Below are 18818 nucleotides of genomic sequence, written 5' to 3'. Positions count from 1 at the left end.
GAATAAGCGGGAAGACCCTTGACAGTTTTCTCCCCTTAAATCCCACAAAGTCATTGAAGGAAAGGCTGGGACAGCGAGCCACGTTACTGCTGGTCTTTGGGAGGAAAAGATTCCCTGATCTCACGGGCCTTTATGCAATCCGTAAGCTACTCCCTACAGTGCACTATGCAAAAGGCTTTGTCCATCTCTGCAGACTGACTGCTGCCAGTGCCTGCAGCTTTCCCACATGTCCTCCCCTGCCCCCAGAGGTGCTCCAAGAGCACCCTGCAGTCACCCCGCTGCGGGGGCAGCAGCAGAGCACAGCCTCACCTCCCAGAAAGCACGTTCAACGTCACCTCTTGATTACACACATCCGAGCTCTGAGCCAGGTGATGCAGGCCACTGGAAAAACTGCCCAAGAACATACATTTTTGACAGGCTTTCATTATTTTCCTGCTGTGCTCGGGACTGCTACCAGCACTCTCTGGCACAATAGAAAATGTATTTGATGGCCTTCTCAGTGACTGGATACACCATCAGAAAACAGCACACAACCCAACCCTGCCGTGCTTTTACTGCTCTGCCAAGCAGCTAGCACTCTCATGTTTAATATTGGACTTTACGAATAAACATGTTTTTATATCCACCTGCTGGCACTCTCTGCCTCTATGAGATGGGGAGTTAGGATGTGTCTAGACTCAGCTAATTAACTCTGCTAACTGATAATAATAGTTTCCTGTAAACCTTAATTTCATTATACTCTTTGACCTGACAAAGGACTGTATAGCTGTTCCACAGCTTTGATACACCTAAGCTTTTAATAAATCAGCAGAAACTCTCACAAGCAGCATATTATTATTGACGTGTATTGTCACAGCACCCCAAAACACCGTTACAGTATCACTGTACATGCAAGGAACAAAGCTGACGTCCCACTGATGGGGGGCAGGGGAACAGCCTGACAGCTTTACAGTAAGTGGAAATTCCTCGTGGTCTAAGAATAATATTAAAATGGCTTCTCAGGATCACCAAATGACCTTGCTTTGACACATAGCTTAATCTGTCTGTAAACAGTGCAGACTGGAGTAGTTCTGATGTGGTCACCAATTTGGTGACACCATCCATTTCAAACTTCACTACTCCCACACCGAGGTAGCACAAGATCAGTCTGCAACAAAAGAGTCCTTGTTATTAAAGGAATCCCAGGCCCTTATCAAAGAACATGATCCAGCATCCCCCACCTAACCCCTGCATATTTTCAGGGCATGAAAATTGCTATGAAGAGCCAAACAAGGTTGTCAGGAAAACATCAAACTTCAAACAACGGCATTAGAAAAAAAAAAATCACAGGATACACACCAAACTCTCAGCTCACGTCGCATAACTCACCCAGTATCTGTATTTCTCAACAGTAGAACCTGCCCAGGTACCACTGCATCAGGATAATCTCACCATTAAAATAAGAGACAACTGTTGCAATTGTCCATATCAGCAGTTCTTTGTGCAAACTTTCAAAGCCTTCAGGAGAGATTTTAACACCTCTTCAAAACTGCTTAATCTATTCACAGCCATGTAAAAAGGAAGGGGATGGATGCAGCAGTGGCACAGACGGACACTGAAAATCAGTAGCAAAATTCAAGCACCCCATATCCTAGTTCTGGGCTCCTTCCATTCACCACACAGAAAAGCAAAATAATCTTTTTTTTTTTTTTTTTTTTTTTGTGAAAGAATTTTTGTGAATTATACCAGCACGGGAAAACTTAGGGCAAGCTGAACAGAAATGCAGCGCAACAGTTTACAACTTCTGGTTTAAGAATCACTCCATTAAAGAGAAAAAAAAAAAAAAAAAAAAGCTGATACAGTTATTTTAATAATTTATGGCCTATTCCCTAAACTCCAGCATTCACAAACTTCGAAAAAGTTTAGGAAAGCAGCTTTCACCTTACAGACGACACATACAGGGCCTGCCACGGCCCTCAACATGGCCGCCGGGCCGCCACCCGCAGCCAGGGCGCACAAACGGCTTCTCGCCCTTGTTTTGAGGCGTTTTCTTACGTTTTGTTTTGTTTTCCTCCCCCAATAAATAAATAAATAGATAAACAAATAAACTCGGTTCACCTCGAGCCCGCCTCTTTGGAAGGTTCGGCGACAGGCGTCACAACGCCCCCCCCCACCAGCTCCTACCGGCCGTTAACGGGCCCGCCCGCGGCGGGAAGGGAGCACGCGCGGCCCCCTCAGGGCGCTGAGGCGAGGCCGGCGGCCAGGCCCCCGCGGGAGCTGCTCCCCGGCGGGGCCGAGCGCGGCCGTCCCGCAGGCGGGCATGCTACCTACCGAGCAACTCAAATATTAAAAAATTGCTGCCATGTGGAACCTATTAGGACATTTTAGAAGGAATTCACGTTCATTGTTTCACTTGAAATATAAAGGTTATAAAACTTAATGGCTGCATGACAAGGAAACTATATGAAACACTCGGAGATTTACAGAGCAACTGTTATGCTCTTTAGGCATGTGGGCTGAAAATTGCTTTACAATAGGCAACGCAACCTGTGGTTTGAGCGCTGAGGTTTTCTGGCTTCTCCCCCCCCCCTTTTTTTTTTTGACCTTGCAGACTGGTATTCAGTTACCACAGCAGCTCCAAAGTAAAACAGAAACACAGCTTGTATCTTCTTTCAAGTATTTATTTCTTTTGTCCTGTTAACATCAAATAATGAAAGGAATTGTAAGGATGTTGAAGGGGGTTGTAAAAGAATGAAAGCAGGAGAAAGGAAAAAAATACCAACATAATGGCTTAATTTCTCACAGCATGTGCAGCGCAAATGAACAGTAAACACATACCACAGAAAAATGCAAACAAAGGCTACATTTGCTAAAATGTTCAAGAAAAAAAAAATGGTGAGTGCCCCAAGCAACCGTTTCTGCGCTTAAATCCACAGAGCCTTTGCATTGCCAGGCCAGGCCAGCACAGCAGGCGCCTGCCCCTTGCCCACCATGCGCGGTGCCGCGCCGTGGCAGGCCGGCATTTCCAGCCTGGGTTTGTGGTGCTGGTCTAAGGCATGGAGATGTTGTAATTATGACATTAAGAGGAAGCTGTAATCTAATCTAAAGGGTGAAGTACAACCCCTGTTACAAATTTGCCACTAGGGTTTGTCTATACAGAGTGAGGTAATGAAGTTAGCAAAAATTCATGGGCAAATGCTACATTTTGCAATGCTTCCCAAATGTGCTTCCCAGTGGCAGCTCTTGCCTCTGAGCTGGATGCCAGCAACATATGACCTAGGCTGCTGTCATGCAGAGGCTGTGGCATGACCCTAGCAGTTATACCATCACTGCAATTATGTACTGCCTCCTTCTGTGACATCAGGCAAGATCATATAGTTTGCTGTTTCTCCTTTGCCCTATGTACACAACAAAAACTGAAATGCTCTGGTAGAGCAAGGTTTGCAAAGTGCTATGTGTGTCAAATATGCTACTTGCAATTTTGATATAGGAGTTTCAAATCTATATTCAAAACTCTGAGTGGAGGTGGAGAGTATAAACATCAGGTGAATTGAATTATGCTCTGCAGCAAGCACAATCTTTCTACTAATGCGCCCGTGTTCTCAGTGCATTTGGATATTCTGCTCTTTTCCTATGTTGTTCACTTTCTAAATGTAAGTGCCAGTACGACTTTATTCCATTTATGATTTTATTTTCTGAAATGAACTAGGAGCAAGTATGCTGCAAAACAAATCCCAAAGAATCATAAAGCCATTTCCCTCATATTAAAATATCCCATGCCCTGATGTCAGGAGATCATGTCCATAACAGTAAGCTTTTTCCAATACTTGATATATATACAGCTTTTTTTTTTTCCTTACAATCTGAGGCTAAGGAAGAGGTGAATCCTTTGAAAGAATCAAAGTCTGACTGTGAACATTTGCTGCTATAAGTAAAGGCAAATGCAGTTTTGACAGTAACCCAAGATTTTTTTTTCCCCTTGAAGATTTCTGTAAGAACGTTTTTGATCACAAAATTGGAATATGTCATGAGAGTGCATTCAAATATGCACTTGCATTAATATTGTTGCCAGAAGCCATCTTACAGTCATCATCAGACATATTGGAGCCCCTACAAAGCTTTCTGTGGGATTGGAAGTCATCCAGCCAGGGGAAAGTAAAGCCACCGTGAGATTTGGATGGCCAGTTCCACAGGAAAACTACACATTAATGAATGGCAAACACTCAAAGCGGTAGTTATGGTGAATAACTCGCAAGCAAATTATTGGCTGAGAACCACTGTTTATTTAAACTATTTAATAAATTATATTTTGAAAGAAGTCTGTTTAAAAATAATCCATTAAAAGAAGGCAGGCTAATTTTACAACAAGATTTGTCAAAAAGTACTGCTAGTTGTAATGAAAACCACTAGAATATCACTTATTATCCTTAAAGCAGATCCACCATGATCTGTACTTCATGCTGCACAAGGACGCTTTTAGGTATCATTAGATCCGATCTATGTTAATATTTCTGATTTGTAAATTAACAGAAGAAGTCAAACAGCAGTGCTGGGTATCCTGCAGTTCAGGGCTTGCACTATATTTCCAACATTCAGACAGATGGAAGGTGTTTGTGTGCTTAATTGTGTATTTTCTGCTTCATCAGTACTGATCTATTAAGAGCCACTAGATCCAAATTTCAATTCTTTGTCCCAAGAAATGAGAATATTGCACCTAAATCTGTGTTAGCTTTCTGGACTTTTTGCACCTGTACTGTGCATTTCAGCAAACTTGCCTTCTTTCACTGCTGATACTTGCCTTTATTTTACAATTCCCCTTTTTAACTATGATGTTCAGGCCTACCAGTACCTAACAGTCCCTACCAGTTCAAATTAAAATCATGAAGACTTTAAAAGAATATGCAGTTGTCAACTCGTTAGGCAAGCATAATGCAAGCTCTGTGGGCTTTTGGTGCATTTCGTGCTTTAAAGGAAGCTAATCTAAAAGATATTTAGGGCAGTTTGCAATGTTAATGTATGAAAAGGTGTGGACACAGGCACGCACAGGTGAGAGACTGCCTGAAGGGAAGGCGAGGAGATGAATAATCTGCATGCACAGCATTCTGGCTCAGGAACTCTCAAAACACAGGCCTCCCCAACAGGAAAAATTGGAATAGATAGATGGAATGATGAAAAATGAAGGGATCAGCAAAAATCAAACCCAACTAAAGTAAACTCAGCATGGCTTCTATGGCTCATTCAAAAGAACGTCTTCTCTAAGAGGTCATTTGCAAAAATATCACTGAAGAAACAGAGAATATAAATTCCTCTGTAGTACAAGATTAGAAGCCATGACAAATCTGGCTGAAAGATGAATCGGTTTTCAAGGAGAAGTACTGAAGATTGCAAGCTACCAGATTGCCTCACAGGAAACATGACATCTCTCTCTCTCTCTTTTTTTTTTTTTTTCTTTTAATTGATGTAAGGAATGAGTTGTATGGAGTACTTTCCTGAGTTAAAAATCAAATTATAATTTTTACATGAGAAAACTTGTAATTCTTTAACTTGTTTGAATGGAGAAGATATGTATAACAAAAATTATTTTTAAAATTGGAGTGAATGATGATGCATTGACTCTGTATGTTTAAAACTAATCAAAATGAGGTCAAAAGGCTCAATGCTGTAACTCTAATGATAGAACCAAAGCAGTCATTCTACTGACAGATTAAACATAGCTGTTTGCACATGACTTTTTTTTTTTTTTTAATAGTTGTTTGTGTCATCATCAAATTCCTCCTGAAGAAATTCAAGGCTATAATTCATTTAATTAACATGCTTGTTAAACCTCACCTATGCCAATTGGACAACAAAGAAACTAAATGTGTTTGCTTCAAAAGTATGATAATAATTGATGTGGGTGAAGATGCTCTTTTTTGCATTTGAGAAACATGTCAGATAGCTGATACTGAATAGTCAAGAACATTAGAATATTAAAAGTTACAGACTATTCAGCTACCGAAGTACATACTATATTGCTTGCTGGTGCCAATCTCACTACTCTGTTTAGCATAGCCCTTAGAATGGCAATAAATTATTGTCCAGCTCTACAAGTATTCTCCATTACTTTAGAGCCCTGGTGACAGTCCAGAAGATACCACAAGGTATTTTATTGCTGGGGAAAAAAAAAAAGCCAAGCAATAGCTGACAAATTGATTTGTGATTGTGTTTAATCCTATTGCTGATTTTAGTCACACTTTTCCTACTTTATTATTCACAGTGATAAATGTCACCTGACACCTTAAGAAATCAGCTAGGAGATGCTGTGACTTTTCTTTCAGGTACCTGAAAAAGTCTCCTCCATTATCTCAGGCTGACACTAAACCCAATAATTGCTTTAGTCTCTGATGGATGGATATTAAAAAAAAAAAAAAAGTATTTTTTTCTACATTAAACAGCTGAGAGAGCAGAGACAATGAGCTTGTCACCTCCAGTATACTTGTAATAGGCAAAGTTGCAGGGGGTATAATGACAATGCAAGTCTCTTGTGAACTGACTTGACTATAGCATGTCTGCATGAAATCAGCATTCCCAGCAGGCTCCAGGAAGAGGAATTGTGTTTTCTGATCTCACTTGTTTTCCATTACAACCTTTTCCATCTTCTGTTAACATTCTTCTGAGATGAGCCCTTATTATTATAAACCCCTATTCCATATGACAGCATTTTTCATATTGCCAAATATCCCAGAAATCATATCACCTCTGTGTTTATTTCTGTCCTCTCTCTGCATAAAGACACTAAATAGTTGACTTTCCTGGCAAATATAGGAATGAATTGCCTCCTTTTCTCATACCTAATGTTAATATCATGCTGCGGCGGTATCTGGGAGCACTCAATAGCAGTGCCCAAAGCAGAAGCAGCAGTTGGTGGCTATGCTGCAAAGTGCCTAACGCTAAATAGGGAAGACAAAGAGTTTCAGTCAATGTGTTCACAATGCTCAATGTTTGCAAATGGTGATTCCAGGGAAGGAACTGGTCAGGGGTCAAATCTCAGTGGTGAACTGCTTTGGAGACACATAGGAAGTCAATTTGGGAAGGGTCATTTCCATACAGAGCCAGCAGGTTTCTAAGATTTCTAGATTTAGGTCAATGATGTTCAAATACTGTTCATCTACATTAATTCTACATTGCTTGAGAAAATGCTTGGGGAAAATATCAGAAGTAACTTTTCACTTTTGTATTCTTTTCATTACCATTGGATTAACATAGGGAAATTTCATTACTGAGGATGCCTCTCTGTGAGAAGCCTGCACAATACAGAGGCAGCTTTTTCAGACAAATAAAATTCAAATAACATAACTATTTTGCATAAGGGAAAAAAAAAAAAAAAGGAAGTGAACCACATCTACCTCGTACTACTAGGTTAGCATGATTCTTGTGCAACCCGAAGAACCACATGTCCTAATACTTAGGCATGATAGATGACCTTTGCAGCTGTCTAAGAAAAAGTGAGTAGTGAGTCAAAAATGATCCTTCCTTGTTTTTACATATATGGGTTTCTTCGCCTTCCTCAGAAAAAAATAAGAGACAGCAAACCATAACTGGAGTATTTGGAGTGTTCTGAGCCAGCAAGATACAAAGTTAACAGACTGCTTTTTAGGGCATGGTGACCCACAGGAATAAACAGCAGTAACAAACTCTTTTTATAGACTTTGTATTTGGATGGAAATCACAATGCCCCTATTATTATACGACTTCAGGAATATAAGGTGGAGTCTTGCCTCTGGCTGTTTAGGGCCACCACACTCCACCTAAGATTGTATCTATCCTCTGTTTTGTTTTCTCATGTACTTGCACTTGGTCACTCTCGAGCTGTAATTAAGAGTGCTTCATTCCCTCACTTAAGGAGGAACTGTTCTGTAGATTTGTGCAGAAAAGTCAGCATATAGATGTGGCTTATTTTTTTTCTATGTTAATATGACGTGACACCCATAGCAAAGGTGAGCACATCTGTAATATCTCGGTATGTTTCTGTTCAGACTTCTCTTCAGAAGAACAGGAATGGGCTCTGAGAATTCTTGCTACTTAAGACAGTGCTAGCACAATCTCCTTACTTTAAACTCAGATATGGGGCAAATGCTAACATAAGGAACTCATAAGCCTGGTCTCTTTGGGAAGGTGTGAAGCTATAAATCGTCTCCTCAGAGGTCTATTCTTTTCAGTTGTATCCAGTCCACAGAGGCTAGATCAGTATGTTTCTGCTACAGCCTTGAGGGCTTGAGGGATCTGTTACAGAAACAAAAGGGGGTGTATGTTTAAAGAAAAGAAGACAGGAGCAGGGAGAACTCTCTATCATTAAACTGGCAACAGCAAAGTTGTGCAATGTGTCTTCCACCTCTAGCCCCACATTGGGGTACTTGAGCCCCACCAAACCACGTCTGGTCTCTCTGAGACATTACCTTGCCGATCTGACTCTTCTCAAGAATACAGAAAGGGTTGTTTCTGTTGAAACTGTCAACTCCGTGAAGGTATTGAAGTAAGGTATTGATGTGATCTCAGTAAAATAGAGGGTAGGAAGACAGTTTATTGGTTGCTGAGGTGACTGAATTGCCAGCTTCCTGTGGGACACGCTGGATAAAAAGAGAATGAGCAGCAGGGAACAAGGTGAAGTTCAGGTTTTCTTCTTGCCTTTCTCCGAGTTGCCAAAGTGTGTGAGAGGTGCCTGCCACTATTCACAACCCTCTTTCAGAAAAGCACTCCAACAAAGAGTGTTCTGTTTACTGCTGACTGCAACTGCTGCTTGTGACTGACAGGGTTTGCTCAATTTCCGAACTCCAGCAGGCTGAGAAACAACACAAGACTGAGGATCTCAGCACCAGGGAGGTGCGAGCTGCAAAGACAATGCAGAATATCCTGGTTCTCAGAGCTGTTGTTTGTTTGGTGAAAAATGTGTAAAATGCATTTGACATAAGCTTGCTTTACCCCAAAAACTTATGAACAAGGGCTGTCAAAAAAGTGACCATCACCCAGATTTAATTTATTAAAGACACACGAAGAAATAAAAGCAAAATAGACGATCCAAGGTCACCCTGTATTCTTTTCTCAGCAGTTGAATGTCAGCTAGAGGAAAACACTAGGCCGAATTCACGTCTGCTACAAACAGATGTGTTCTCTTTGAAATAAATGCACCCACTTACACTGTGCCTGCATTAAGTCTGTTAGTGGGCTTTTATGAGATTTGGCAAGTGTAATGCTATCTGTTAATATCTCAAGGTGGGAGTGTTCAGGGAGTTGTCTGAAAGGCTTGCAAGACTAGATCTGGTCATATCCACCCACACTAATTAACACATTACATAAAAGTACAACAAGTTTCTCTTTGCAAACAGTAGAATCACTTGCCCAGGCACTTTCTGTGATTCTAGAAGAATTATTGTGATGGACTCTGTCACTTTTTAACCTCAATAAAACAGTGCATGGGTAGGTAGGGTTTAGTTCCCACTTTCAGGGCTCACTCCTTTTTTCTTCATCCTCCTAAAAATACCATACAGCAGGAAGGATCTTTTTAAAGTTTACCAAGGTTGCATGAAGGCATGAGATTATTTTTTTTAATAAAAAAAAAATAAAAATAAATACAAAATCAATAAAAATCAGATTTACTTACAAATGACTCCTTCCAGCCTTTCCCTCTCTCTCCCTACCCTGACTTGCTAATTATGAAAATTCCTTGGTACAAATACCAGATTCTGAAACCACCTGGAACTGAAAATATTTAAAATTTAAATAGAGGGTCATTTAAATACAGGGTCTTTTCATTTAAATAAGGGGTCTTTTTATGTCAGGACAATGCATGTCCCACAATGACTACCATTTCTCTATCATCATTCCAATTTTAAAACAGCAGCAATCTCCTGTATATAAACTACAGTAAGGGCCTTTTAATTCATAGATTAGAGCAAGTAAAACCTGAAGAACTTACCTAATTTCATATGAAACCTCTGTGACCTGCTCCTACAGCTTCACCTTGATTCCTCCAGCTGCATAATAAATACATACCCTGATTTAGATTTAGTCCAGACCCTTTGTATGACATCTGGCTTCAAGATGGTGGCACTGAAAAGTGCAGTAATGACACAGGAATACAGAAGGAAAAAAAAAAAAAAAGTTCAGTGGAGGGGAAAGCAGGAGGCAGTGGAGAGAGCAGGGAAAACCAGAATTAAAATAAGTCAAAGGGCGGAAATGCCTTTGAGAAGGCCTTAGGCTTCTACAAAGCTTGTCCACATTTACAGCACTTCAAAATTACCCAATACCAACCTTATGTGCAAAGGGACAGCAGACCTCAGCAGGCATTCCAGAGGCTTTCTTTTAAAAAACAAAAAAACCCCTCTTCATATGTATTCACCCAGACTTGCAAGTATGTCACTGTATGTAGAGCATTCTATCTCGCAACATTCACAAGTGAAGAAACTCTCTTACCCAACTCTTCCTTACTATCTGAAAAGCAAAGTCAATGTTTTCCTCATTATTTTCTGTTTGCTGCATACCTCTCCCCCACTGTGACTGCTATTTGACCTGCTGTCCGCTCAGAGACCCTGAGGGAAAGAGAGAGGGAAGTGTGCATGTGTGTGTGTATGAGAGGAGTGAGATGATGAGTCTCTGCTACATTCTGACTTGTTTATATTCATTAGAAAGAAATCAACAGCACTTGGTATGTAAGACAAGCTCTGAAGATAGGGAACATCTTTTATGCAGTGCAGAGAAAGAGCAGATTCATGTAAGGGACAGGATTTGGAGATGAGTGGAGAATGCACTTTAATGTGTGCACTACTTTTTAACCTCACTTTTGCATTAGGATGTCATTAATGAATAGAGTCTCAACATAAAGGTTTGACTTAAGGAGGACACTGTGAGGTGTCCTGTTTCACCAGTTCTGTTTGCTGTCACATCTACAAGCCTGGCATTCCTGACTGTGGTCAATGAGAAAACAGAAAGGATGCCAGTGCCTAAGGTGAGGAATCATCCTTTCCTTTCCCACGGGTCTCTTGGTTAAGTGTAGTACCTTCGTATTCCTGGCAGATCCTGGAAGAGTTCTCCCCTCATTGCAGCTGTGTTTTCAATGAATTAGGTTTCCTCTCAAAAATTGACAAAAAATGAAGCTGAAAGCATCTATCAGAGTGGGCATCAAAATCACTGAGATCAAAGTTTCATCCTCTCCAGACAGCCTCAGACATCTAGGAATTCAAAACAAAACTCCATTGTAAGAAACCGTGTCAAAGCTGGCACAGTGCTACAGCTTGTACGTTCTGCACTCAGAAGGAAAGCACTGACCTAGAGAGAACTCCTCAAAGTACCCGTGCAGGCAAAGGGGCTTGCATCAATGACATTTTTTGCAATATCTTCCTCTTGAACTGCTTAAGAAGAGATGCATCTACTGATTTGCAGTAAGGATCAGGCCTTCAGATTTTAACATTCACATCATTGCTTCTAAGTAGTTGATCTCGATTCTACAGGGCAGAGCCAAAGAAACATCTTGAATGCAGCTCACAGCTTTTCTGCTGGAACTCAGATCTCTGTAAGAAATTATAGATTGCAACCTTTGAGGTATTTTTTTTCCTTTTTTTTTTTCCTTTTTTAAATTTTTGCATAAAACCTTTCTATAGTGTGTTCCATTTGAATTCGTTGAGCATTTGACAAACATTAATGTAGTAAGACATAGCTTTTGAGGTAGGGGAACACTAGAAATATCTGTTTTGCAGGTCAAGGTGCAGTTTGAGATTATCATCTTGCCCGGGGTCACACAGGACATCTGAAATAAGGGCAAAATTTAAGCCAGGAGTGCTAACTTTACTCCTGTACTTTAACCATGGGGCTTTCCTTCAGGCACTTCATTCAGGTGTTCTCCAGTCCCGCTTGCTACATTCCTGTATTGCAATTACATTAATGCCTCTTAGTGGTGTTCCGATTTGTTTCGACTACATTACTGTGCCTAGTGTTGCACGCTGCATCTGGCACAGGAATGCAGTGTTGCTCTTACTGGGCTGTCACAGAGAGTATATCATTACAAAAATAAATAACGTCTAGCTGCTTCTGGCATTTCAGTCCAAGCAATAGTTATCACTTTTGGCTGATTATCACTTTTGACTGATCAGTGCCCGATTCAATGTCCCTAAAAACAATGGGTATATTCCCAGTTGAATTCAACGTGCATTTAATCAGATCTTTGCTAACTGTGCTTCCAAACTTCACATTTCATGAGCACTACAGTACTCTCTCTTCTATTTTCAGAGAATTATTCCACTTATTTCATTGTGCAGATTGATACAATGGATTTTACTCTCTATGGATTGTCAGTGAATGTGTGTTTGTACAAGCAGGCTCTAGCTGTAGTTCTAGATTTAGTTCATCCCCAATCTGATGCTGCCTACATGCGTGGCAATCTGGGATTAATGCTAAAATATATATATATTTTCATCATAAATGAACAAAAATATTCAGAAAGACAATTAAATTTCATATATGAGCTCACTGATGGAATCTTCCACTATTCACACTGTATGCTCTCCTGACTGAGCATCCCCCTCCAGCCCTCACAGGTGCAGTAAGACAGGTTTCCTGGACACAGAACAGTCCTTCTGAGAGGAGATCTGGGTGGCCTTTAACAAAGAAAACAGCAGTTTGCTCCACAGCTTGCTCCTGCCTTGACATGAGCTGGGAGCAGCTTCATCAACGTCAAGTGAAGGAAGGGAAGGAAGCTTCCATTAAATGTCCATAACTTGTAGTTCTTCAAACTATTTTTTAAGTTTCCCATTCAAAAAGCTGAAATGAAATCATAATCAATTTGCAATTGCAGTTCCTCTGAAGAGAATGTATAAAGTCTGGGGTGTGATGTGCTGCCTCTCAGCTGAGACAGCTTACAGACACTTTAAAAACAAAAATTACATCTTAAACCTATGAGTAGATTTAACAATTGAACTCTAAAGAATTAAACATCATATAAACATTTCACGCTTTTGTTTTTTTCTTTCCAAGGGTCCATAGTCTAGTCATTCAATCCTGTGCAAAGGTCATGTTACTATGGATATGACCTGCAAGAAATGTGTTGCCTCAAAGCAGCGCAAGTCACATGAACAGGCTAAAAGCCAAAACTGCTGATTCACAGTCTTGTCAGGATTTCCATGCTTGTGTTGGTTTCTCTGACGAATAGTCCTTCCACCACCAAGTCTATGTTCGGCCTTTAAAAGTGTTCATGCAGGTGTAGCTTCCAGAAAACTTGTGGATTTCTTCAAGTGCTGCCTGAGGGAGAATGCTGCAGGAGAAACAGAAAGAAAATAAGCGGACCAGACAAACCTTTTAGTCTATTCCAAAAAGAGGAGATGTAAATATGTATATATGTCTTTCTTGTTCAACATGCAGTATTGTAATTATTTTTGACAGAAATCTCAATGTCTTGTTTCAGTTCCTGACCAAAACAGGTTTTGCAAAGACTTTGGTGCAAACTTGCATGGAAGCATGTTTTTAAATGTCTTTTGTATTCAGTTGTATCGGGATATGAAGTTATGACTTTCTTTCCTTAGGCACTTTAAAATTCCTTTCCTAATCGTATAGAAAAATATTTTTGACAGTTTCACGGCTTTAAGAACGTTCTCTAAATACAGTTGTGATATACATACTTCATTGTACAGAAATCCTTTACAATACAAAGCACAGAGTCCAAAGAGTGGCTTACTAAATCAAAATCAACTCAATGCATATGTTAGTTGTTAAGAAATTTCTCAGATATCAGTTCCGACCTCAGGAAACAGAATTTTGGGAGTGAAACTCATTTCATAAAGGGGGTACTTTATGAAACAGGTACAGGAAGAAAATCTGCCATAAGAACCTCAAAAAGTTTTCCCTCTTTTGCTTCTATGACTCTACTGGGAATGGATGAATTGGTCTGATCCTGATCATCAGGTAACAGTCAAACTGAGGTTTGCCTTGGTGGACAGCAAGGATTGTACGCCAATCTTGCCTAACTAGCAAGGTTATTGCTAGGCAAGAGAAATACTTACCTTTTTAGGATGACAAGAACATGCATCGTCCATGGAAGGAGCAGGAAGGCTTGATTCATCTGCACGGCTTCTACTGTCCTCCTAGCCACAGTCTCTGGCTTGAGAGGAGGAAAAAGATTAGGGAACCTGAATAAATAAAGTAAAAAATAAAATAATTATTTGTTAACCAAACTCCTTCTTTAAGACATCACTGTCCAAGTCCTGTTATTCACTGAGTTTTCACTGGCTACTGGCATTCAGACATCCCCCAAAGCAGGCTGTAGGTAGCAGAGAAGTGAATGAAGTCCTGTTCCAACCTGTACTACTACTAAGTTAGCTAAATAGTTAAGCAATGTGTATGTTGGTGCCTTTAGGATGAAGTGGCAGAGAGTATTCAGGACCTTGACTCAGGGACTTTCTTAAATTGTCTGCAAACCAATGCCAAATGCTGTCTCTTCAGTGCTGGTGTTCTTCCTCTCCGCCGCACTTAGCTTGGTTCAAATTCTTGACAGGTGAAAGATGAGTATTTTCCCTCCTTGCTTTTAGTACCAAACACAAGGCTTTTCCTGGCTCCTACAGTGGCTTGACACTGCATATTTCCTTGACTAAGAGAGCTCAAACTAACAGGTTATTTTGCCAATTGTAAAAGATTAATTTGGTCTGCCTTTTTTTTTTTTTTAATTTAGCTTGGTCTCTTAGATAGAGGTAAAAAGGAGGTAGTGACAGCCTTACTTCAGTAAATGGATCTCATTCCCTTTAGTGGGAAAGAATTGAGTATTTCAGTGGATAAAGAAGGAATTTGTACTGTTAATTCTCAAGTAATTTGTAGACTGCTCCTTTTTGAATGACCTCAATTTTCAGATTGCCTACCGTCCCTCTCTAGTGGCTGCAAATGGCCCAAATACACCCAGAGAAAAATAGCTTTCAGATTTCTCGGTAGAAGCAAATGTCTCACACAGTACAGGCAGGCTGTACGAATATGCCAGCAAACTGAGGGAACCAGTCTGATGAGTCCCAGGTGGCCTAGAGTGACCCTCTGTTCCCAGGCAGCCAAATGAGACATCAAATTCTCTTAACTAAATGAAGCATTAATTAGGAGTGTATTCTGATGATTCATTTAAAATGAGATGCTTTATTCTAGTTCCCCTGGACTGACCTGATTCTCATGCCCTGAAACATCTCTGTGCTCGTGTGGAAGGGCAGGACTGTTGTGGCATTCACTCCAGGACAGTCGAGCAGCCCCAAGGTCAGGCTCTCCATAAAGGCAAAGGACGAGGCTTTGGAGGTGCAATAGTCAATGGCACCAGGGATGGCTGACAAGGCTAGGACAGAGTTCAAGCAAACAATGTGTCCATTCTGCAACTCCAGCATCCTTGGCAGGAATGCTTTGGTGGTCTGAAGAACAACACAGGGAAGGAAAAAAAAAAAAAAAAAAGGTTTGCTCAGCAGAGATACAACAAAAACAATAGTTACTTAGTTACTGAAAAAAAAAGGTGACAAAGAGACAAGTTAAACTGCACTGTGTTAAGTTAGGAAAGGAGTGGGAGAGGGCCTTGTTGCCTTGCATTCTCTGAAAGCTTTTAAACAGGCAAAGTTTGCGTAGAAAAAAAACGGAATCTTTTCTAGAGCAGATGTAAGCAGTGCCCACGGATAAAGGCCACAAACAGAATGCTTTGTATTTTAAAAACATGTTGTAGGGGATAAAGTCTTCAGTGAAGTGATGAAATCACAAGAAGCTATTTTGTTTATTACTATTATCTAATTCTGAATGGAATGAGTTTCCTTCCCAAAGCAAGGCAGTCTCACGCTCCTCTCATGCTCCATAGACATCGCTGTATAGACAACTCTCATCTATGACCTCAGGATTTCTCAAAAGACATCAGATATTTTGCTGGAAATGACAGAACAGGGATAAAAGGGCTTTGAATGCTAAGCTATTGGAAGCTTTTAACGTGATATTTTAGACGTAGCTGAAATCCATTTGAGAGAACCTGTCAAACTAAATCTTTTTTAGACTTCTTTCCTCTGGCCTTTGCCCCTCATACTGTGTTTCCTGCTTCCATGTCAGACTGATTTTACCAAGCATCATTTAGAAAGACCTTGTAGCAGCCACGTGTTTACTGGCTGTTATCTGTCACTCTCATTCCCAAGTCTGAATACATGAGATACGAGAGCTTATCTTACCCAGAACTGTCCTAGGGTGTTTATATGTTGTGATTTGAGCAGTGCATCGTCATCGCTGTCCATCAGGCTTTTACCATGGACCACAGCAGCATTGTTCACTAGGATAGTGATATCGCCCACCTGCAAAAAAGCACACGACTTGTTATAACTAATACCTCTCCTCACAGATCAGCAGTTACTATTATATCTGAATACTCCCTTATTTTCATAGCTTTTGGTGTTTTTGCCTGCATGCCGTGTAAATCTTCTGAATCACTTAAAACAGGTAGTTGGGCTTTGTACAATATAATCTGGAGGGCTACCTTTTTTCCAAAGACAGCGTTTTTCCTCATCAAAGAATTACTAATTTCTGCCTGCACACACAGTTTCCACACACACTAACCTTCTCCCGCACAGCTTTGGCTTGCCGATAGACCTCCTCTCGGTTTCCTACATCACAAATGAAATAATGGCATTCTGTCCCCATCATCCTGATTTCCTCTGTGGTCTCCTTCAGGCATTTCTCAGTTCGACCCCACAGGATGATCTGCAGCAAGAAACTTTTGTTAGAGACAAACTGCTTCAAATTTGAAATAATTAAAACATGCTTCTAACTTCAACAGTTAGATGAACATCTTTGATGCGTTTTCACTGCCAGTCCCTGTTGCATTGTTTCATTTAAGACTAACAATGACTTTGTATTACATGGAGGTAGGACTTCAGTATGGTGGTGGTAGATGGATCCCACTGTTGATACTCTGTTTACAGGTTGTTTACAAGCAACACAATAGCTACAACAAAAAATCAGATCTTTAGCCTAACACAACAAATATACAAAACACTTGGCAAATTTTCTCCGTCATGAAATTTTGTATCTATCCCTGTTTTTGCTAGACACACTCACACACAAAGATAACTTTTAATGCTAAAATAACTGACCTTCCTGTATATCTGGTATGTTACCTATTCCTGGTTCTACACATGGAGATAGCATCTGCTCTGCAGTAAAACATTTTTTTTTTTCAGCATATGACAGGTAACAATTTGCAATGCTGACTGTTTGCAGGCTGGTGTCCTAGCTGCATTTTAAACAAGAGGTTCATGCTAATCCAAATATTTAAATTAGAGATTTCAAGCATTCATTTATTTTGCAACTAATGCACGTAAGATTTCATTTGCTACTCCCAAACACTGTAAAACTGATACAATAGTTCCTGTACAAAGAACAATACTGGATATCCAAGGAAACAAGACATTCAAATTGTATAGCATGGATTTGATGTATAAGGAAGACATAACGAATGCAACCCTATCTGTGTTTCTGCACTACCACAGAAGTCAGAAATAGAAACAACCTGAAATGTTACCACGTTCATTAACTGTCACTGTAGGGTTTTACCCAGTATGATTTTTCCAAGTGAGACAACAAGATAGTCTCAAGTATAAAATGGTGTTTCCCCCACTATCTTTAAACTATTAACCTACAGCTAAACAGATTTAACCAAGTTATTTTTTCCTAGTGCATGTAACGTTTTCTATTTCTTTTAAAGCTGAAAAAGAATATAATTCCGTCTCTATTCCATAAGACACCTATATATGAATCAATCTATCCTTTTTGCTCTTCAAACTACAGCCTTCTCAGTACTCATCACGTTATGAATGGTTGGTCACTTGTCATTCTGCAAAAAATAAACTACCGAATGAAGTCTGTTACCAGAATAATCTGACTGCTCTGTGATTCAAACAGCAGGATCCAAAAGAGAAAGAACAAAAGATGGCTACTGCTCACAACTGCAATTTAGGACAATGCAATTTTTTTCACAGTAGATTGCATTCATAATGCAAAAATACTATTTGGTACTATAAATGAGGACATTCACAAAATCAAATGTAAGTTTACTCTAATCAGGGAACTGGGAAAACGGACCTTGAAAATGGAAAGAGTTTTGTCGCTCTCGGAATGGTGTTATTTCCAGGCAGTGGCCTTATCACCTGTGATCCAGGCCTACAGTCGTTTCCTATATCACTGGGTACTGAGTATGAATCTGACTGTTATATTGATTTTTATGGTTAAAAAGAAGTACACTTAAAACTTAAAAATTTAATAATCTTTAAGTTTTCCAAAAGTTGAAAGAACAGTGGAAAAAAAGTCTAAATTACATCACTGCTTGTAACCAAATCCCTACAATTAACTTAATATCAGCAGAATAAGCATAAAAAATTAGGACCTGCAGTGTTCTCTTCCCACAATGAATGCCTTGTAGAAAGCTTTAACACGCTTATTTTTAAGGACTAGTTAAGCCTATCTCATAACTGGTACTAAAACTAATCTCTGGCAGGGTCAAAGAGCTCTTCCAGTACGACTAAGCAAGGCTGAAACCCAAAAACCTTTAGCAAAGCTAAAGCCTCATTCCATTTCCTAAGTGAGTTAAGTTTACAACAAACCCCATTTATAAATCATTGGTGCATCTCTAAACACACCAAAGAACTAGTGAGTTGCTTCACCAGAAATGTCAGAGAGAGTATAATTATGTCAGAGCCATTTCATGGGAATACTTAACTCAGATGATCTCATTTTCAAGGGGAAAGCTGTGTCCAGACTAAAAAGCTGTAAGAAAGCATATAGCTAAAAATTTGGCTTGAGTACTGGCCTGTCTTCGAAAGCCTCAACAT

The 18818-nt window shown here is 40.0% G+C and overlaps 1 protein-coding gene across 5 annotated transcripts in view; it reads right to left on the bottom strand.

The window, feature by feature from the left end:
- The window catches only part of DHRS3 (dehydrogenase/reductase 3), a 71009-nt gene that overhangs the window by 31712 nt on the left and 20479 nt on the right, over positions 1–18818 (bottom strand). For 4 of the 5 annotated variants that reach the window (XM_066982290.1, XM_048067694.2, XM_048067695.2 and 1 more), the window contains exons 2-6: positions 16549–16692; positions 16167–16286; positions 15139–15377; positions 14004–14129; positions 12144–13258 (exon numbers count right to left, since the gene is read on the bottom strand). In XM_066982290.1, the coding sequence (XP_066838391.1) occupies positions 13174–13258; positions 14004–14129; positions 15139–15377; positions 16167–16286; positions 16549–16635 (657 nt within the window). In that variant the 5' untranslated portion in view covers positions 16636–16692 and the 3' untranslated portion in view covers positions 12144–13173. Of the gene's footprint in view, positions 1–2097; positions 11523–12143; positions 13259–14003; positions 14130–15138; positions 15378–16166; positions 16287–16548; positions 16693–18818 lie in introns of those variants that run through there. The other variant, XR_010826411.1, reaches the window with a different exon arrangement.

This window comes from Anser cygnoides, chromosome 23, assembly GCF_040182565.1.
Source record: "Anser cygnoides isolate HZ-2024a breed goose chromosome 23, Taihu_goose_T2T_genome, whole genome shotgun sequence".
Classification (NCBI taxonomy): Eukaryota; Metazoa; Chordata; class Aves; order Anseriformes; family Anatidae; genus Anser; species Anser cygnoides.
Note: the sequence above shows the minus strand (reverse complement) of the source record. Positions and strands in the feature narration are given on the sequence as shown.